The sequence below is a fragment of the Mobula birostris genome, chromosome 10 (assembly GCF_030028105.1).
Source record: "Mobula birostris isolate sMobBir1 chromosome 10, sMobBir1.hap1, whole genome shotgun sequence".
Taxonomy (NCBI): domain Eukaryota; kingdom Metazoa; phylum Chordata; class Chondrichthyes; order Myliobatiformes; family Myliobatidae; genus Mobula; species Mobula birostris.
In genome coordinates, this window is record NC_092379.1 from 134,027,393 (window position 1) to 134,050,347 (window position 22,955).

The 22,955-nt window shown below is 42.8% G+C and overlaps 1 protein-coding gene across 5 annotated transcripts in view; it reads right to left on the reverse strand.

Moving 5' to 3' along the window:
* The window catches only part of LOC140204360 (mitogen-activated protein kinase kinase kinase kinase 4), a 356,637-nt gene extending 351,556 nt beyond the window's left edge, over nt 1-5,081 (reverse strand). For 3 of the 5 annotated variants that reach the window (XM_072271038.1, XM_072271037.1, XM_072271036.1), the window contains exons 1-2: nt 4,862-5,080; nt 1,674-1,739 (exon numbers count right to left, since the gene is read on the reverse strand). In XM_072271038.1, the coding sequence (XP_072127139.1) occupies nt 1,674-1,739; nt 4,862-4,918 (123 nt within the window). In that variant the 5' untranslated portion in view covers nt 4,919-5,080. Of the gene's footprint in view, nt 1-1,673; nt 1,740-4,861 lie in introns of all 5 variants that reach the window. The other 2 variants (XM_072271035.1, XM_072271034.1) reach the window with 1 other exon arrangement.
* Between the last annotated feature and the right edge of the window lie 17,874 nt (nt 5,082-22,955).

Below are 22,955 nucleotides of genomic sequence, written 5' to 3' on the forward strand. Positions count from 1 at the left end.
TCCTGCACAGAAGGCATCCAATGACCTGCTATGTATTGGCAAATGAAATAGTTTAGGAGTGAAGTATAATTGTGATGAATAACTGTGTCCACCCAGAGAAGTGATTTCAGTCTGATTGGATCTGGGTTTCCAACTTTTCAACAATGCACAACTGGGAAACAAATTTTCTTCTTATAGAGACAGAGTTTCACAGCGCAGAAACACACCCTGTGGCCAACTTGTCCGTGCCAACTTCCAAGTACCCATCTGCACCATCAGATTGAGGGACCACTTTGTTGATCTCTGGCTCTTTCTGATAGAATCTCCCAGGGGCCACCCATTTCAGTTTGACTTCCCCTTTTCATTCTGACATGTCCATGGTCCATGGTCTCTATTACTGCCACAATGAGGCCAAACTCAGGTTGTAGAAGCAGCACCTCATATTCCATCTGGGTAGCCTCCAATCCATTGGCATAAACATTGATTTCTCTAACTTTCAGTAATATCTCCCTCCTCTTCCTTCTCTCTTTTTTTCCCCACTCCCTACGCTGGTTAACCTTGCACTGTTCCCACCTGCCTATTATTTCTTTTCCCCTCCTGCTTCCTTTTCTTTCATGGGCCTCTCTTATCAGATGCTTTCTTCTTCTGCCCTTTACTTCTTCTATTTATCACCTTCCTGATTCACAGTCCCCCTTCTCCCACTCACTCACCTTTCCCTCACTTGGTCTCATTTTTCTCCTGGCAGCCGTTACTCCTTCCTTTCCCTCCACCTTCTTATTCGGACTTCTTTTCCAGTCTTGAGAAAAGACCTCACCCAAGGCATCGACTGTTTATTTCCCTCCATAGAGGCTGCCTGACTTTGAGCTCCTCCAGCATTTTCTGCATGTAATCTGCATGCATCTGTAATAATCCCTTTTATCAGCACTTGATATCGACTTTCATACCTTGGAAAAGGAACTGGAATACGGTGGCATTATCTGCAAACTTATGGATGGAATTAGAGTAGAATCTAGCTGTGCATTAATGAGTGTTCAGGGAGTAGGGTAGGGGCCAAGGACACAAGCCTGGGCTCGTTTACATCTTGTGAGAGTTCCTGCTGCTACACCACACTCTGATACTTGAGATACAATTCCAAGTAACTCATGGAAGTCATGTAAATAATGTCTGCTTTTCTCATTAAACACATCTATTTATTTGAATGGACGATGTACCCAAGAACACCTCCTCAGTATTAGTCCCTCTCTTTTTATTTGTACTACTTACTTAATTTAGTTTTTATACAAGTACTTTTTACGTAATTTATGGTTTTTATTACTATGTATGGCAATGTACTGTTGTCACGAAACAACCAATTTCATGACATATGATGGTGATATTAATCCTGCTTCAGTTTCTGAATCTTGATTGCTGGTGCTTTTCAAAGCGCTATGCTAACTACTACTGTGCATGACAACCTACAGAAATATGCCCAATCTCAAATATCCTTGTGGTAGTTGAGGTGGCAGGGATTGAATCAACATATCCTGCTTCACACAAGAAACCCTCCAGACTGAACCATACAAGGACAAAATGTATAAATGGGTAAAACAGATAATTTATGAATGGACACATTATATGAGAATCTGCCACATTACATTGATCAAACTCAAACAATTTCACTCAGCAGAGTTTCTGTGAATTAAAACGATTCTAACCTTGTAGACTTGGCCATAGGTCCCATTGCCGACCACTTCAACCAGCTCAAATATCCCTGCAGGATCCTGAGGGAAGAAAACCACGCTTAATAAATAATGGAACTGTTCATTCACCAACCTTTGAAGAGATGCATAATTCCAAATCAAATTGATTATAAAATCCATACACACACATCTGCTTCCTCATACTGCAATAAATTAAAAAGAGGGTACTGTGGAGTGGTGGTTCAGATAATCGGTTTATTATTGTCACAGAGTCATGGAGCAATACAGCAGAAACTCAGGGCCTTTGGCCCAATACGTCTACTGTAAAAGGCTTTTATGTGTCATCCAGACTAATCACTCCGATCCTATGTGCATTGAGTTGGTAAAACGAAAACAGAATGCAGAATATTGTGTTACATTTACAGAGGAAGTGTAGTCCTGCTGCACGGGGCCAAAACAAGGAAGATTGTCAGTCTGTTTGAGTATCTTATAATTGTTGTCCTTGATCCTGGTGGTATGCATTCTCAAGCTCTTCTATCACTAGGCGATGGTGGGGGGGTGGGTGTGGAGAAGAAAGAATGAAAGGGGTGGGAGAGGTCCTTGATAAAGTTGGCTGCGTCCCCAGGGTAGTGGGAAGTATTGAGCGGAGGCTGGTTTGTGTGATAGACAGGGCTATATTCACAATTTTCTGCTACTTCTTGGGCAGAGCAGTTGCCATACCAATGTATCCAGCCAGAATGCTTTCTGTAGTACATCTGTAAAAATTGGTAAGGTTCACCAATACCTGCCAAATATCAGTACTCCGAGGAAGTCGCGGTGCCGATGTGATTTTTACAGGGCTCGAGCCACAGTTCTGAAGAATTGGAATTAAAATGATTGACCACACCAGGAACTATTTCTGGGGCGCCCAATGTGGCCTCCTCCACATTGATAAGACCCAACGTATAGTTGGGACTGCTTTGTTGATCACTTTCGCTCCATCCGCAAAATGCAGGATTTCCCAGTGGCTAACCATTTTAATTCCAATCCCCATTTCCATTCCAACGTATTGGACCATGGCCTCCTCTACCGCCACAATGATGCTACTTTCAGCTTATATTATGTCTCCAACCTGCTAGCATGAATATCGATTTCTTCAGCTTCTGGTAAATTATTCTCCTCACCCTCCCTCTTCTTCTATTCCCCACTGTGAACCCCTCCCCCCTTTACCTCTTCCTTCCACACTGGCCTGTTGCCTTCCCTTTGTGCCTTTCCTCCTTCCCTTTCTCCCATGGTCCCTTCTCCACTCCTATCAGATTCCTTCTTCTACAGTCCTTTATTTTTTCCACCTATCACCTCCTAGCTTCTTACCTCATGCCCCCTCTCCAACCCACCTGGCTTCACCAATTGCCTTCCAGCTTTTTCGCCTTTCAACCCCCCATTTTCTTATTCTTTTCCTGTCCTTGCTTCCTTTCCAGTTCTGATGAAGCTTCACAGCCCAAAATATCAACTGTTTATTTGTTTCCATAGATACTGTTATAAGGAAATTGGGGAGGGGGTAGTGGGGAAAAGCTCCCAATGTTGTGTATCTCAAGTAGCCTCTGCTGACCAAGTCTATGTCCTGGCCTTCATGTGTGGCTTAGTTGCTAAGCCCAGAATAACAATCGCTAGACAGGAGAAGGGGCAAAGTTGCATTACTGATGACTTAAACCCGTCACTTCAGGCAGATGGGGCTAGTCATCTGTGGCTGGCAGCTCATCTAGGGGAAGCAAAACTCTTATCTCAAACCTCTGCTCTCTTTTGGCTATACCCTCTCATGGCGAAGGCTTCGGGAGTAAACGCAAATGAAAAATCCAGAGCTGGAGTTCTGTGTTGTGTTCAACACTGATTGGCAACTCCTGCGATGCCACTAATGCCCAACTGTATTGGTCTTTGTCATTCCTTTGGATTCATCAGCTGTGTGGCGAGGAGGAGGCTGCTACATGGGTAACATCTTGCTCTCCATATTGTACTGCCCCAGCATGCGTATCACATAGACAGCTAAGAAGTGACATCCGTGGTTGACTTTGAACAACAGAGGCCTCAATAGATGCTGCCTGACTGCTGAATTCCTCCAGCATGTTGTGGGTGTACCTCCTATCCTGCTTCACTTCGAAGAGAAAAGGCTTAGCTCACTCAACCTTTCCTCATTAGACATGCTCTCTAATCTAGGATGGAGAACTTGGTGTTTCAGGGAAAATATGTGGAGAATGGGACTGATATGACCGCTGGTCCAGACTTGATGGGCTCAATGGCCTGCTAAGAAAACATTGATATCCTTCAAGAAAGAAACTCAATTATCTTCACTCTGACACACGATTCAAGAGGCACTTGTGTGATTGGCTCAACTTGAAGGACTCATAGGAATTGTTATAGAAAAGATTATTTGACCCAACTCTTCTAAGCAGACCAGCATGCCAATCTGAACTAGTGTAATTTGCCCATGTTTTCCCCAAATGCTGAATCTTTTCTATTCATATTCAAGATGTCTTTTAAATATGATTATTGTAATCGCCTCAGACACTTTTCTCAGGGAGCCCGTTGTTTTCCCTCTCATTTAGAACCTCTGGTTCATGATTCCCAATCCTGGGGAAAAACCCCATCTATTCCCTCATGGTTTTACACGTGGAACGGGATTAAAGTGACGTCGCTGACATCAGTTGCCAGAGAATGAACGCTGGTCCCGTCCCTCAAATGGTTTTAATCTTAGGCAGAAGCGCAAAAGCGTGGCAGTATGCTGAAGCAACAAGACGCTCAATCAATAACTGTAAGTAGGAAATCAGAAACACAAGAGATCCCGCAGATGCTGGAAATCCAGAGTAACACACAAAAATTGCTGGAGAAACACAGCAGGTCAGACAACATTTATGAACCTCTGATGAAAGGTTTCGGCCCGAAACGTCGACTGTAAGTAGCAAGCAACCTCATAACGGAGAGGAGTGACGGAGCACTCTCTGCCCAGAAAGCTCTCCACCAATAGATGAAAGACTAATTTTTAAACGCCGGTCTGATCCTACGCACTGGGTTTGAGAGGTTGCATCTCTACAGATTTCATTACCCTGGCCTGAGTGTGATCAAATAGCATTGACATTCACCAGAAAAAAAGACTTGTGTTAATTCACCTCAGAGTTTCAGAAATCTGCAGCCCAAGTCTCCACAGCGCACACGCGTTAAACGCAACTTACCCGCAAGCAGGACAGATCAATGTTATCGAGGCTCTTGGCTGGAAAGTCTCGAGCCATCTTTGGGCCACTTTGAACCTTCGAGTCGAGTGAAAAGTTGTTCAAATCCTCAACACCCCCCCCCCCTTACCCCCGCCCCACACTTGGGCGAGTAGTTAGAGGGTCACCTCGGCGCTGTCAGTTCATGGTGAATCTCTCTCTCTCTCTCTCTCTCTCTGCCCCAGTCTAACTGACAAACACAGGAAGCATCGACATCCACAGAGAGGCAGAACCCGGAAAACACAGCCAGAGGAAATGAACCAGAGGGCCGGCAAAGAAATCTTATTACAGGAACAGAAAGAACACCCAAAACTTAGTGACATTTCCCGAAGAAAGGCAAGGAACTGACGTAGAGTATCTCTGCGGAGCTGCTCTCTCGGCTGGCGAACTCCCAGTCCCTTCCCAGTTGCAAACTCAACGAGCCACTCGCAAGAGTATACAGGTCTGGACTCGGACCACATTTCCCCAGTGCTTGATAAGCCAATACAACCCCTGTTCGTGACTGAATGCAGCGACTTTAAGGCACACAACCACTAATGCATTGCATTCATGCGATTGTTTTACCTCGTACTACCTCAGTGCTGAATTTATCTGTATGAACAGCGTGCAAAACAAGCTTTTCAATGTACCTCGGTTCATGTGGCAATCATCTCACCGTCAGTGACACAGCACCTAGTCCCAGCGACCACCTCCCCGTAACATAACCAGAAAAAGGATTGCACCTATTTTTTGGTGTGGTGGGTGCACTCCACATATTATAAACACAAAATAATCTGCAGATGCTGGGGTCAAAGCAACACTCACAACAAGCTGGAGGAACTCAGCAGGTCGGGCAGCATCCGTGGAAAAGATCGGTTGACGTTTCGGGCAGGAACCCTTCGTCAGGACTGCTTTATCTTTCCCCTTACTGGTTTTCACCTGGAACCTACCAGCCTTCTCCTTCCCACCCTCCCCCCACCTTCTTTATAGGGCCTCTACCCCTTCCCCCTACAGTCCTGATGAAGGGTTCCGGCCCGAAACTTCGACCGAGCTTTTCCACGGATGCTGCCCGACCTGCTGAGTTCCTCCAGCGTGTTGTGACTCCACATATTGCATTGATATCACTTTGGGCATCACCAAAACAATCTGTATAATTGGGACATGATTGCTTTTAAGAAATTATCTTTTGCACTTCCTATTGCTATAACAAATGAGGGGTAACTGAATAGAGATATGTAAGGTTATTTGGGGCAGGGACTGGGTGAAAGTCTTACTTAAGTCAAGAGGACATGGGTTTAAACAGAGGCAAGAGATTTAAAAAGCAGAGGGACGTCACTTTAGACCAGAGATGAGGAGTTTCTTTAGCCAGAGTCTTGTGAATCTGTGAAATTCATTTGCATGAATGGCTGTGGAAGTCAAGTCATTGAGCATATTTAAAGTGGAGGTTGATCATTTCTTGATTAATAAATGTGTCAAAGGTTACAGGGAGAAGGCAGGAGAATGGGGTTGAGAGGGATAATAAATCAGCCAGGATGGAAAGGCAGAGCAGACTCATTGATCTATATGGCCTAATTCTGCACCTATATCTTCTGCTCCTATGGTCTTATGGAGATCAGTCACAGCTTCTTTACTCAAGTGATGCCTGTTTGGAATGAACTGTCATAAATTGTGGTTGAGGCAGGCAGATTAGTAAAATTTAAAAGCAATCTTGATAAGTACATAGTTAGGAGAGGCATACAGGGCTGTGGGTCAAAAACAAATAGATGGGACCAATGTGCTGGGCCCCTTGTGCATGGGTTTTCTCCAGATCCTCTGGTTTCCCCCCCATAGGTCCCTTAACTAGGAAAAGATGAGAGGGTCCAGAGGAAGTTCTCAAGAATGATCCCAGGAATAGAAGTGTTAACATATGAGAAGCATTTGATGGCTCTGGGCCTGTAATCACTGGAGTTAAGAAGAATGAGGGGAGTAGGATCTCATTGAAACCTATTGAAAGGCCTAGAGAGAGTGGAAGTGGACAGAATGTTTTCTACAGTGGGGGAGTCTAGGACCAGAAGGCACAGCTTCAGAATAGAAGGACCTTCCTTCAGAACAGAGATGAGAAGGAATTTATTTAGCGAGAGGGTGGTGAATCTGTGGAACTAATTGCCATAAACGGCTATCAAGGTCAAGTCATTGGGTGTACTTAAAGTGGAGGTTGATAGGTTCTTGATTAGTAGGGACATCAAAGGTCACAGAGAGAAAGCAGGTGAATGATGTTGGGAGCAATAACAAGTCAGCCATAATAGAAATGGAATGGTGGAGCAGACTTGATGGGCAGACTGGCCTAATTCTGCTCCTATGTCTTAATGTATTACATATATATATTCTATACACAGAATATATATATCAGCAGTGGTGTGCTGAAGTAACAGACCTCCAAAGTGGGATTTGAACTCACAGCATTTATTAAGACAGCTGACAAACTGGAAAGTGCAACAGTGGTCATATCTTGAGAATATGGCAGGATATAGTTGGTATTGGTTAATCAGATCTGTGGTTGTTGTGTAATATTTGTTATGACAGAACTGTACTGATTTCCTTTCAAATGAAAAATGACTGAAGCAGCAATTATGATACAAGCATTAGCCACTGTGTTGGGGGGGGTGTATTTGTGCTCACCTTTGAGAGGTTCCTAAGAAGAATGGGACACCCAGCAAAAAAATTATTTTCCTCCTTAGGTGCTGCCTGACTTGCTAAGTTCCTCCAGCACGTGTGTGTGTGTGTGTGTGTGTGTGTGTGTGTGTGTGTGTGTGTGTGTGTGTGTGTGTGTGTTGCTAGAGGTAGCCCCCTCATTTGTGCTTTAACATAAAGCCTTGGAATCTTTAATAGCTAAGTGTGAGGGAGATGGGTTTCAAGACAGCACCTCCAATACTACACAGCAGTGTATTGGCTAGCATGACAGCTCAAGGCGTCAGAGTTTGGAACTTCATTTCTGGTGTCATCTGTAAGGAGTTTGTTCATCCTTCCTGTGCGATGCATGGGTTTTCTCCAGGTGCTCTAGTTTCCTCCCACAGTCCAAAGACATACTGGTTGGTAGATCAATTATAAATTTTCCCATGATTAGGCTAGGGTTCAACTGGGGGTTGCTTGGTGGCACAGCTGCAAGGGACAAATTCTGTGGTTTAGCTCAATAAATAAATACAACGTTCCCTCCCTGATGTGTCATAGAACTCAGAGCACTTCAGCTCAAGAACAGGCTCTTCAATCCACATTCTCTGGCTAAGGTTTCGAAAAGTAGATAAGATTTGAGTCACGTGCCTCTGAGAAGCAACAGCTGTTTCTTTTTCTTGGTTACTCTTTTCTGTCCTTTCTTATGACATCCAACCTGGGAGGGCGGAAAAGGCTTTGATACAATGTATTGTCAAAGGTTGGGGAATGATAGGACAGTTACACAAGGAAAGCGGGCAGTCTGGAGGCTGAGCCAGAATTCAGGTCAGGGTACGAGGGGCCGAGATAGGGTAAATGCAAGCAGGCTTCTCCCACTGAGGTTGGATGGAACTAGAACTGGAGGTCATAGGTTAAGGGGTGAAAGCTGAAATATTTCAAGGTAACTTCTTCACTCAGACAGTGGTGGGAGTGTAAAACGAGCTGCCAGTGGAAGTGGTGGATACGGGTTTGATGTCAACACAAGAGAAGTTTGGATAAGTGCATGGATGGGAGGGGTATGGAAGGCTATGGCTCAGACACCGGCCAATGAGACTAGGCACACGTTGAAATTGGTGTGGACTAGATGGATAGAAGGGCTTTTTTTTTCTGTGCTGTAGTGTTCTATGACTCCATGAAAGCTGATAAGCCAGCTGGTGATGTAGTGGTATCAGCACTGGACTTCAAGGTGAATGGTCCTGAGTTTGAACCTGGCTGGCTCCTTGCAATGCTTTCCATCCACGTTGGGTTGAGCGTCAAGCTAGCAACTCAGTCTCGTAAAAAAAAAAGTCAAATGCTATGGAAATGGCAAAAAAGGCTGTCTGATGTGTCACCAGGCGCGAAAAGAAACAACAACAATGAAAGCAGATGAAATTCAGTTCGGAATAGAGAAAACGTTACAGAGTGAGGAAGGACAGGACAGAAAATAGAAACCGTGAAACAGAAACAGCTGTTGTATCTGAGTCAGGAGAATGTGACTCAAATCTTATCCACTGCTCAAAACCTTGGCCAGAGATGGGGGAATTGAAGGGCCTGTTCCTGTGGTGTACACTTCTGCCTTCTATGACACACCAGGGAGGGAACGCTGTGGTGTTGGACTTGCTGTCTTTAAACCCATCTCCCCCACACTTAAATACAGAAGATCCCAGAGCCTTGGATTACAAGACAACTGGGGGGGGGGGGGGGTTACCTCTAGTGACACCCATAAAGTGCCGGAGGAACTCAGCAAGTCAGGAAGCATCTAGAAGTGTCCCCGTCAATTTCTGTCATTTAATGTCACAAGAAGTCTCTGGGATTTGAACCCATGATAGTTTAATTTGGAGCCAAGGGTGGGATCTTACTGTGTGCATATGGGAAAAATGTTCAAGAGCCAAAAGATTTAGCTGCTACAAAGTAAGAAAAGTAAAAAGGATGCAGGTTGGGGGGTTGGGGGTGGAAGTAAAGACTCTAGTACTGCAGAAAAAGGAGATAAATATTTAAAAGAGAATAAAGTAAACTCGGCTCTACTTAAGATGAAAAAGCTCCTGAAATAAATCAGTCTGGTACTATTAATGGAAGGAATAAAGAAAGTTGAAAAAAAGATTGAGAGGCTTAGATCATTAAAATTATTTTTTTCATTGTAGGGGTATCAAAAGCAAGAGGGCATTAGGTTCAATGTGAGAGGATGGAGTTTTAAAGGGACTTTATGGAGTAGATTTTTGCAAAGCGAGTGGGTGAAATCTCAAATTCATTTATTTATTTATTGAGATACAACTGGAAATAGGTCCTTTGAGCCATGCCACCCATTAATCCCCTGATTTAATCCTAGCCTAGTCACGGGACAATGTAAAATGGCCAATTAACCTACCAGCTGGTACGTTTTTGGACTGTGGGAGGAAACTGAGCACCTGAAGGAAACCACATGATCATGGGGAACACATTCAATTTCCTTACAGGCAGTGGCAGGAATTTACTGCCAGAGGAGGTAGTGGAGTCAGGTACAAGCACCAAGTTAAAAAAAAAATTTAAAAGGACATTTAAATAGGGAGGACACCGAAGGCAATATGACATGGAGAGCCAAAGCCTATTTCTGAGCTGCATGGCTATATGATTCTACCGCTGTAATTATTCTAGGAACAGACAATTAGAACATTTAAAAGATAGAACAGTCCAGACCCTTCAGCCCTCAATGTTCTGCGAACCTTATAATCTATTTTAATATCAATCTAATCCTTCCCTCCTACATAGCCCTCCATTTTTCTGTCCTCTATGTGCCTATCTAACAGGTTCTTAAATGTCTCTAATGTATGTGACTCTACCGTCATCCCTGGCAGTCTGTTCCATGCACCCGCCATGCTGTGTTTAAAAAAAAGCAACTTATCGCTGACATCCCTGCTATATTTTCCTGCAGTCATCTTAAAGTTATGCCTGTTCGTATTAGCCATCCCTGCACTGGGGAAAAGACTATGCCTGTCCACTGTGACAGGACAGGGTGAACTTAATGAAAAGACAGATTTGAGCCTAAGGGGAACTGTAGGAACCATACGAACAGGAAAGTTTCACAGTAGTAGTGGTTTTTGGAAGTAATGCATTGGGCGGAAACAGCAATTACACCAATACCCACATTTATCACGTCACTTCTACACAAGATGGCAAAGTTCACAGTCACCCTGAGTATTGGCCACAGGATTAAGGGGAACAATTGGTCAATGCATCTTTGACATTGCACTCAGATGAGAGAATTGCTGTTCTCCTTTTTTGCGTAATGTTACTGAGCTTGAAAGCGAAAGGGAATTAGTCCCAAAAATGCAACAGAAACCATGCACATCTTGTCAGGCATGGTGTGTATGTATATTATTAGCATTGCTTTTTGTCAGTCAGGAAGGGGTATCAGGTGGGAAGATTGGATTTCTGGATCTAATGCAGAGTATACACTCGGCAGCCACTTTATTAGTTATGCCCTTTGCCTAATTAATGTACGTTCATGGTCTTTGCTGCTGTACCATCCATTTCAAGGTTCGATGTGTTGTACATGCAGAGATTCCCTTCTGCACACGACTGTTGTTACCTCTGTGGTTATCCTGTCAGCTTGAACCAGTCTGGCCATTCTCCTTTGACCTCTCTCATTAACAAGGCATATTCGCCTACAGAAATGTCACTCACTGGGACTGGATGCTTTTTTGTTTTTCACCTATTTTTTCTGTAAACTCTAGAGACTTTTTTGCATGGAAACCCCAGGTGATCAGCAGTTTCTGAGTTACTCGAACAACTATGGCTGACACCAACATCATTCCACGGTCAAAGATGATTCACAGGGGGCAGAGCTGAGGATGACGGCACCTGACGGTGACTCCTTTGCTTACATCTTCAGTAACAGCTCTATTTCTATCTTTAATATCTCTTTTTTTCCCCCTTTTCAGGGTTCTTTTGAAGACCGTGACCTAGAGTTACACACTGACTTCGGTCCTTTGTGGAAATGGGACCCGCTCTCAGGGCCTCACAACCGGCCGCTTTTCGATATTCTAAGGACATGGCCTGGAGGACTAGCGCACCTTCAGGGTTCCAGATTTTCGTGGCTCTGGAGGTGGGCCGATTCGAGGTCGGTGCCGCCGCTGCCTGATGCATTGTGGGAGTGCACAGAACATCGAAAGTAGTGAGCTGGCTGCTGGCTGTGTGCCCAGAGGCCCGAGTTCTTTGGGCAAAGAGCTTGGAAAAAGACTCTTAACACCATAAATCAGCGAGTTATTTTTTTGTTATATTTCCCCTCTCGCTGTGAAACGGGGACATCACTTTTTCCCTTAAAAGAGAGAGAGAGAGCTCGTGGTATGTCAAATTCCCTGGTGAATGAGTAGTCTTTGGAGTACTGCAAGTCTGTGTCTTTATTGATGCTTTGCTGCATGCTTGAGTGCTCGGTGGGGGTGCCGATACCGTTTTACTGCTAGGGGAGGTGGGGTTGTTGCTTTGCTGCTGCTTGTGCATGGGGGGGAGCTGGGGGGGGGCTTTGGGGTTCTAACATTTAACTGTCATTCATTCTTTGGGGCACTCTGTTTTCATGGATGTTTGCAAAGTAAAAGAATTTCAGGTTGTATATTGTATGCATTTCTCTGACATTAAATGTACCTATTGAATTAAAGTGACTTAGATTATATTTCCTCCCCATTCTGATGTTTGGTCTGAACAACAACTGAACCTCCTGACTATGTTGAACCTCTCAACACATTTGCGCCACAGAACTTAGTGATCAAACTCCTACTCGTCGGTTTAAATCCGCCACTGTGCAACTGAGTGTTGGACTTCCTAACCAACGGACCTCAGATAGTAAGGAGGCACACCCACTCTTCCCTCCGTATCATCCCCAGCCTGTGCGCCAAGCCCATTGCTGTACGCTCTGCTCACACATAACTGCACAACCAAACACCCGAGTAATCACATTGTCAATTTCGCCGATAATCCGACAGTGGTGCGGCTCATCACCGAGAATGATAAGGCGCCCTAAAGAGAGAAGCTGGAGAAGCTCAAGGCCCAGTGCGAAGCAAATAACTTCTTCCTCACTGTCAACAGGACAAAAGGAGGTTATAGTCGACTTCAGGAAAGCTTGCACTGCTTATACCTCTCTTTAAATCAGTGCCATAGCAGTGGAAATTGCGAGCAGTTTCAAACTCCTGGGGGTGCACATTTCACACAACCACTCGTAGTCCAAGAACATCTTGCACGTAATCAGGAAGGCTCAGCAGTGGTTCTGAGGAGGCTGAAGAGAGATGGACCACGCACACTTACACCCATGTAATTCTGCAGATGCACTGTAGAGAGCATCCTAACAAACTGCGTTACTGCACGGTATAAAAAGTGCACTACAGCGGACAAGAATGCTCTAGTCAAAACTGCCCAATACATCATCGGTACCAGTCTACCTGCCTTCAAGGATGCACATATCGAAAGGTGCCTGAAAAGGCTAGCAATATCGTAAAGGATCCCACCTACCCTGCCCATGGACTGTCTGCCCAACTCCAATCAGGGAGAAGGCTATGTAGAATCCATGCCAGGACTACCAGACTCAAAAGCAGTTAATTGCCCCAAGCAGTAAAGCTGCTTAACACCTCCACCCACGAACCCATCCTTCCACACCTCCAACTACCAGTACTTTATCATTTCCTGTCAATCACCTTATGTACATACATTCCTGTGCCTCGCTTCACTTTACGTACATAAGCTAGCTTACATACTTATATTTGTTGTTTTTTATTATTATTGTGTTTTTGTGCTGTTTTGGATCTGGAGTAACAATTATTTCACTCTCCTTTACGCTTGTGTACTGGAAAAGACATTAAACTATCTTTATCTTCTTGTGATGCTTCATGGCGGTTGGCAGACCAACATAAGACACATCACCGCCACCTACTGAGTTGGAGTGTGGAGCAAAGGGACAGGAAGTATACCCACTAAATTCCACACCCCCCCCTCCAAAAAAACTCAAGTAACATCAAAAAGTCTATTGCTTTTCAGAAAATCAAACATGAACTTATATACATTATGATGGCAGTGATATCCTAACAAACTTTCAATGCTAAATTCTGTCTGTCCCAAAGATCTCAATTTTGCATTTAAATGTGTCCTTTACACCTGATAGGAACTGCATTCAAGCAATATATGCTGCGCTATTTCTTGACGAGTGCACTCCCTACAGACAATACACACAAAATGCTGGAGGAACTCAAGAAGCTAGGCAGCAACTATGTCGACATTTCGGACCCAGACCCTTCCTCAGGACACTCCCTACAGATGTCAGTATCATGCTTATTAATTCTGAATGGGGATTATGCTCAATACATAAATTTGTGAATATAATTTCTTTTCTCCTTTTGTACCCATCGACCACTTGAGTTCCCACCATGCTTTGAATGTTATATAAATGTCATCCTTTATTTTCCTTATCGCAACTGCACAATCTTGAATCTTGAATGTTCGCATACCTTTGTGCATTAGGTTGCTGCCACGTAATTGGCTGATTAGATATTTATACAGATGTACTTAACAAAGTGGCCACTGAGTGTATCTTATTGATGTACATTTGAAATAAAGAGCCCAGTGAAGCAATAAAGCCAATATTCAAGTCTGGAAATTTAAGTTTAAACTTACCTCCTCACCACTCATGCCCTGCAAATTAACACGTTCAAAACTCTGCAATCAGAGATGGATTACAACTTTTCATATCGCTGATAATGAAACTCCATTAACAAATATAGACACACAGAGCTGCTCTCACACCAGGTCATTCACAATTCCCTCAATATTTACTCTTCGAGATTCTCTCTGAAAATGTAGCTTCTCTGGATAAAGTTCCCTGATAAACCACAATTGGAGCATGTTAGATTGGTGAGAAATTAATGTGGCCAATTATGAGGGATTAGGTGGAGGGTTTGACAGGTGAATTTAATGGATTGCGACAGATTACACTTGCAAACACAAAACTTAGACCAAAATTTTCTTAAAATGCATGCTGTATCCTGGAGTGTAGAACTGCATGAGACTAACTGTGCCGCAGGTCGATTTGTCTAATTAAGATTACATAAGCCATTGGATGTTTTGAAAAGAAGTATGAGGCATTTAGAACTGAAATGCTGCTGAGCTTCAAGCCATTTTGCTTTCACCTGTCACTTACCTCCTTACTTCTTCCTTCCCTCCCACCATCTTCTTACTCTGACTTTTCATCTTTTTCTTTCGGTCCAGATGAAGGATCTCGGCCCAACACGTCGACTCTTTATTTCTTTCCATAGATGCTGCCTGGCCTGCTGAGTTCCTCCAGCATTGTGTGTGTGTGTGTGTTGCTGTGGATTATAGGATTGCATGTGAACCAGGGCAGGTTACCAGAGTTTGCAAGTTCTGAATGTTCAAAAAAGTTCAAAGTTCAAAATAAATTTTATCAAAGTACAAATGTACAATATATATTACCATATATAAGTCTGAGATTCATTTTCTTGTGGGCATACTCAATTAATCTATTGAATAATAGCCATAACAGTGTCAATGAAAGACTGCCCAGTTAGGGTGTTCAACCAGCGTGCAGAAGACAACAAACAGTGCAAGTACAACAATAAGAAATAATAATAAAAAATAAATAAGCAATAAATATCAAAAACATGAGATGAAGAATCCTTGAAAACAAGTCCATTGGTTGTGGGAACACTTCAATGATGGGGTAAGTGAAGTTGATGTGGAAGGTGAGATACCAACCAGGTGACAACAAAAGATGCAGCAGATATTTGCAAGAGAAATGGAGTTCAGTGGAAGTGCAAATAAACAAGTAGATGTCTTGGTGATAGAATAGACATATGATTGGGAGCTCATCATGTTATGCCTCAGGTAGTTGTCAGGAAGCAGGATGGAGTTGGAGAATTGGGAATGGAATTTTTCACATGCATTGAGACAACAATTGGAAGGAATTCCTGTTCATCCATTCCTTGATATAGGACAAAATATGTGCAAAAATCGAAGTAAGAAAGGGTAGGATTTGAAGATGACATACAGATTGGTTGCTATGTGGATAGTGCAGAAGATTGCAGAATTATACAGCAGAATATGGATCAGTTGCAGATGTGGGCAAAGGAATGGCAGGCAGAGTTTAATCTGGGCAATTGTGAGGTGTTGCACTTTGAGAGATCAAATGTAAAGGGAAAGCACACAGTTCATCCAAGACCCTTAACAGCATTAAAGTATAATGGGTTTTTGGGATCCAAGTCCATAACTCCCAAAAAGTACCTGTATAGGTTGACAGGGTGGAAAAGAAGGTTTGTGGCATTTATGTTTTTATTACTCAAGGCACAGAGTTCACATTTCAGGAAATTAATTTGTAGCTTAATGAAACTCTGGTAAGACTGCATTTGGACTGTCACATTTAATTCTAGTCGCCCAGTAATAGGAAGGATGTGAAAGTTTTGGAGTGGGTGCAAGGGAGGTTTACCAGGATGCCTCCTGGACTGGAGGGCATATGCTATAAGGAGAAGTCTGAGTAAAATTTGAGAGTTGATAATCAGCCTCAGTAACATCTGTACATCTCACGGGGTAATGCTTTTAACATATGATATTGATGTAATAGCTTAAGTGGCATGTGATGTCGAAGGTTTGTTGTGGTCATGAGCTCTGTACAAGTGGTGTTACAGAGGGGCCTCCATAAAAGCTCATGCAACACACACAAAATGCTGGAGGAACTCAGCAGACCAGGCAGCATCAATGGAAAAGAGTACAGTCGACGTTTCAGGCCGAGACCTTTCAGCAGAACTGGAGAGAGAAAAAAAAACATTCCATTCTTTTTCTCCAGTCCTGCTGAAGGGTCTTGGCTCCAAACGTCAACTGTACTCTTTTCCATAGATGCCTCCTGGCCTGCTGAGTTCCACCGTCATTTTGTGTGTGTTGCTTGGATATCCAGCATCGGCTGATTTTCTCTTGTTTGCTATAAAAGCTCATGACTACTTGTTGGGAAACCCTTTATTACTGAAGCCTGTTTAAGTAAGGAATGATACTTCTATTTTACTCAACCCAGTCGCCATTATTGCTTATCTTTAATGACAAGGATGCATGCCTAATAAATATAAGATAATTTACAAAATGCAAGGGGAAAATATGCATCTAAAACATTTCACCATTTAATAACCTCAATGTATCATTCTGTTACAATGCTGAAAATAAATTATTTAAATGTGGAACAAATAAACCATTGATCTCAGTGGCCACTTTATTAGGTACACCTGTACACCTGCTCATTAATGCAAATATCTAATTAGCCAATCATGTGGCAGTAACTCAATGCATAAAAGCATGCAGACATGGTCCAGGGGTTCAGTTGTTGTTCAGACCAATCATCAGAATGGAGGAAGAAATATGATCTGAGTGACTTTGACTGTGGAGTAATCATTGGCGCCAATAGCATTGGTTGGAGTATCTCAGAAACTGCTAATCTCCTGTTTTTTTCCATGCACAATAGTCTCTAGAGCAGGGGTTCCCAACTCCTTTTATGCAATGGACACCTACTATTAACCTAAGGGTCTGTGGACACCAGGTTGGGAACATCTGCTCTAGAGTTTGCAGAGAATGAAGCAGCAGTTCTGTAGGTGAAAATGCCTTGTTAATGAGACAGGTAAGAGGAGAATGGCCAGACTGGTCCAAGCTAACAGGAAGGTGACAGTAATTCGAATAACCACATGTTACATCAGTGGAGTGCAGAGCGGCATCTTTAAATGCACAACACATAGAACCTTGAGTGGATGGGCTACAGCAGCAGAAGATTATGAACTTACACTCAGTGGCCACTTTATTAAGTTCAAGAGTAGCTAATTAATTTGCCATTTAGTGTATTCACAGTGAAAGCTTGCAGAAGCTTAAAACAAAGTCTTTGATGACGAACGCCAGTGCAGCAGCTGAGAGCAACCACATACCAACAACTACCACTGTGAGTTGTGGCAAGGAATTCAATAAATCTGATTGCATTTATTGTTAAAGCGTGTCCCCTGGCATTGATCAGAAGAATAAATTTAGCCAAGTGGACACATTTTAAGGAGATCCATTTTGATAGGTGAAAAGTTCAAGGAGGAAATTCCTGACGTAGAGCATTGACAGAAGCTCTGATGATGGACTGAAGAGGATGGAAGATGGACTGGAGGCTGAAATCAGAAAGAGAAGGAGATTCCTTGGAGTGTAGGAGATTGAGGGGAGATTTGACAGATGTATACAGAATTATGATGGATATAGGTATAGTTAATGTAAGCAGTCTTTTTCCACTGAGGTTGGGTGAGACTATAACTAGAGCAGATAGTTTAAGAGTGAAAGGTGAAATGTTCAAGGTGAACTTGAGAGGGAACTTCATCTCTCAGTGGGTGGTGACAGTGTGGAACAAGCTGCCAGAGGAAGTGGTGAATGTGGTTTCCATTTCAACATTTAAGAGAAATTTGTATAGGTACTTGGATGGGAGGGATATAAAGGTCTATGTTCCAGGTGCAGGTCAATGGAACTAAGTAGAATCACAGTTCTGCACAGACTAGATGACTGAAAAGCCTGTTTTTGTGATGTAGTGCTCTATGATTATATATCTGTGCAGTGAAGTGATGGCTGAACGTGACTTAGCATACAATGGGATACAACAGTGGGAAGAAGTTTATGGAGGATGGAATTTGGCTGTCTGACCAAAAATTGATACAGCTGAGCCGATAAGTGACAAAAGAAAGCAAAGATTTTGCCAGTAAACTCGCTGAGATGGGAATTTGATAAATAGTTGGTAGGTTAAAGAAATTTGGCATGTCCCTGTTCACCGTTACCAATGTTTATCAGTGCACCATAGAAAGAATCAAATCTGGATGCATAACAGCTTGATACAGCAACTGCTCTGCACATGACCACAAGAAACTGGGGGCAGTTGTGTACACAGCTCAGCACATCATGGGAACCAGCCTCCCCCTCTATAGACTCTGTCAATACTTCTCATTGCCTCAGGAATACAGACAGCATAATCAAAAATGAACAGGAGAAAATCTGCAGATGCTGGAAATCTGAGCAACACACACAAAATGCTGGAGGAACTCAGGAGGCCAGGCACCACCTATGGAAAAAGGCACAGGCGACATTTCAGGCTGAAACCCTTCCTAATCAAAGACCCCAGTCATCAGAGACCTTCTCTCATCTCCACTCTGCAATCGGGCAGAAGATACAAAAGCTTGAAAACACATACCACTAGGTTCAAGGACTGCTTCTGTCCCACCCTTATCAGACTCTTGAATGTATGTCTTGAACAATAAGATGGACTCTTGACCTCACAACCTATCTTATTATAAGCATTCACCTTTTCATTTACCTGCACTGCATTTTTGGTAGCTTTTACCCTTAATTCTGTGTTGTTACTGTTTTACCTTATTCTAGCTCAATGCACTGTGTAATGATCTGATCTGTATAAACAGTACGCAAGGCAAGCTTTTCATTATCATCATTATGTGCCGAGCCGTATGATGTAGGTGATCGTCGTCTCTTGACCATGATTGCTCCTGGCAAATGTTTCCACAGAAGTGGTTTGCCATTGCCTTCTAGGCAGTGTTTTTACAGAATGGGTGACCCCAACTATTACAAGTACTCTTCAGAGTTTGTCTGCCTGGCATCAGTGGTCACATAACCAGCACTTGTGATATGCACCAGATGCTCAAATGACCATCCACCACCTTCTCCCATGGTTCATGACATCCTGATCAGGGGGGGCTAAGCAGGTGCTACACCTTGTCCAAGAGTGAACCACAAGCTAGTGGAGGGAAGGACTGCAGTATACTTCCTTTGGTAGATACGTTTCTCCCTTCTGCCACCCTGTATCTTGGTATATGTGACAATAATAAATCAAAACCAATACCCAAACAACATCAGTAGGTGGTTGCAAGCAACGTAATCTGATATGTTTATTTCCTTCAAACGGGGAATCCTATATACAGTCTGTGCCTGTAATTCCTGTCTAGTGTTGTTGACACTTAGTGACTTTAGGGAAACTTGTTGTTTCACCAGAAGGATGAACTCTATGTCTCTGCTAGTCAAATTGTTTGAGGGTCCACTGATGAAACAACATCCTAACAGATCACCATTCAGGCCTCTTTTCCTCCAGTATGCAACAGAGCAGAAAATCTGTCTTCAATTTTCAACAGCTGTGATGAGACATCAAATCTTTAGCTTCATCAAGCCTAACAGCCATTGGTCTGCCCTACAGTAAAATATATACAGTAGTTAAGTTGTAAGCACAAGATGTTCTGCAGATATTGGAAATCCAGAGAAACATAGTCAAAATTCTGGAGGAAATCGCAGATCAGATGGCATCTATGGAAAGGAATAAACAGTCAATGTTTCGTGCCTGAACCTTTCATCAGTTTCTGATGATGGTCTTGTCTCAAAACATCTGCTCTTTTTTCCTTTCCATAGATGTGGCTTGACCTGTTGAGTTCCACCAACATTTTTGGTGTGTTACAATGGTTAACTTGGATGTGTTGGGACATGCTACAGTATGGGCTCCTCACGAATGAACTTTACTAAGACTAAAATTGTGTTTTTGTTTTCCTGTTTCCTCATATTCAGCCTCTTAAAAAGGGGAAGGAATCGTCACAGCAATATTGGTCAAACTGTTTAGCAATAACTTTATGTCCTTTTTTAAAAATCCCTCCCTAGTTTTCTTTCTAAAATTATCGAAGTGGGGGAAATATAACCATTGGATATTCTACCATTCTCACATTTCCAGAACAAGGGGGCATGATCTGAAGGTGATTGAGGAAAGTAGGGGAGGTTTATCAGAAGTAGATTTTTTACACAGAATGGGGTGTCTGGGTGAAATGCAATGCAAGGGTGATGGTAGAGGCAGATACATTAATGACACTTAAGAGACTCTTAGGTAAGTAAATGGATGATAGAAAAATGAAGGGCTATGTGGGTGGGAAGGGTTGGATTGATCCTGGTTTTCGTTAATTGGTTGGCACAACGTTGTGGGCTTAAATGCCCATACTGTTCTCTGTTCTATATTTTAGGGGCTTATTAAAGACAAAATTTCCCATTTGCCAGGGAGCGCTTGAGGTAAAGATCCCTCAAATCAATGAAGATAGTGATAGCCAATATATCCGAACATAGATCTGACACCATTAAGTGTTTTGCAAGTGTCCTTCAGTCAAAATCGATGTTTCCCTGTGCTTGATATGAACCCTACCAGCAGTACGGTGACACAGCAGGTAGTGCTTCTGTCTCCCAGTTCTCACAGCCCCAGAAAACAGGGTTCAATCCTGACTTCCGGTGCTGTCTGTGTGGAGTTTACACTTTCCCCCTGTGACTATATGAGTTTTCTCCAGGTGCTCTGGTATCCTCCCACGTCCCAGTGACATGCGGGCTAGCAGTTAAATTGATGTCATAAGTTGTTTGCAGTGTGTAGGTGAGTGACTGAATCTTGGGGGGGGGGGGGTTTGATGTGAGTGTGGAAAAAATAAAAGTGGGATTAACATAGCATTAGTGTAGGTAGGCGTTTAGACTATAGACATTTACGAGGATCACCCCTTAGTAAAAATGGTCAGTAAGGCACAGAGAGAATCTGTAATTACCAAAAAGTACCTTTATTGTCTGAATGGAAGAACATGTGAATTTACACAACCAAGTACCTGTGTGCACACCAAGTTTTCCTGACTTTCCATGAACAGTCAAAGAATGGAAAAGGTAATGCCTGGAAAAGGAGAATATGTTGGGCATTTGTTCCTCATGGTCCCACTCCGATCTCCATGTGTCCATGGAGTCCTCCAAATCCACGATAACTCTGGAGAGAGTTATCGCTATTTTTGAATTCGAAGTCTCTTTTTTTAATATTCATTCCTTAACAGTTACATTTCAGTGCTATTGGCTATGGGTCATGTGACTGACCTCTAACAGCTTCTTATTGGCTGTGATCCAAGCCAGCCCTCCCTCTGCAAGTGACCATTGACCATTTATGACTCTTTGTTCTAAATCAGTTACCAAACCAATAACCAGCTCAACTTACTCAGGGCAAACACAGACCCCATCATTCATAAGTCTGCATGCTATAGCTAACCAAAGAACACTTCGCAAATAACTTGTTAGTTGGAAATGATCTCTCGTCCAGCAGAAGTTGGGTGGGACTACAACGAGAGGTCATGGGTTCAAGGATGAAAGGTGAAATGTTTAGAGGGAACGGGGGAGGAGCTTCTACATTCAGAGGGTGGTGAGAGTGTGCAATGAGCTGCAGTGGAAGTGGTGGATGCAGGTTTGATTTTAGCATTTAACAGAAAATTTGGACATGTACATGGATGGGAGCAATATGGAGGGCTATGTTCAGGTTGATAGGACTCAGCAGGGTAAAGCTCTCAGATTAGATGGGGTGAAGGGCCTTTTTATTGTGCTGTGGTGCTCTATGATTCTAAGATAGTTCTTCACATTTCTATCTAGAATGACCTAACCTTTGAGACCACAATGTCAGGTTCTATACACTCCTAACACTGGAAGCATCAACTCTGCATTTACCCTGTCACATCGCATGTATATTCACTACTTGAGGCTATAGAGGGATTTGGAAACAAGTTGAGATAGCTAAAATCCAGCTGAAGTGAGGTCCAATTCAGATCCTCAAGAACAGGCTGGATTAACAAGCATCATTTATACCAGAGTTTGGAATTGTCTCACGTCTACAGAGTGCAGAGTGAGAAATAGCTACAGTGAGAAATAGTATTCAAAGCGACAAGATAGTCTGCAGAAGCTGGAAGTCTTGAGCAACACAGCCAAGGTCTCATCCCTGAAACATCATGTGTTTGTTTGCCTCCATAGGTACTGCCTGACCTATTGGGTTCCTCTAGAGCTTTGTTTGTGTTGCAGGAGAGTGTTCAGGCTGCCAAGTGCTTCAAAGTTCTGAAGATCAATGTAAACTTATTATCAAAGTATATGTATATGTCATCCGGAGATTCTATTTTTTTTTTTTTGCAGGAATTCACAGAAAAACAAAGAAAAAAAAAGGTTCACTGAAAAACTACGCCCAGAGGACTGATAAACAACCAACATTCAAACGAAGACAAACTGTGCAAATACAAAAAAAGAAACAAGTAACAATGAGTGCAGAGAGAAAAAGCATAAATAAAGTTTCAGGAAAGCCAGGGGTAGATTCAGACAGCATAGACATAGTGGAAATGAGCATTTGGATATAAAGACATTTAATGCAAAACTTTCTGTAAAATATCTTCTCAGTTCACTCCAATACATCAGGAAGACTTTCTGGAAAACATCAATCTCATGGAGCAAATAAAGGAACTTTAGAGAAAGGCAGAGGCCGGCAGGGTCCAATAATCCTTTGAAGAATATAACCATCATCTTTCCAATACCATTGATACAAGTAATGAGGAAATTTATGATGGTTGAAAATATTGAC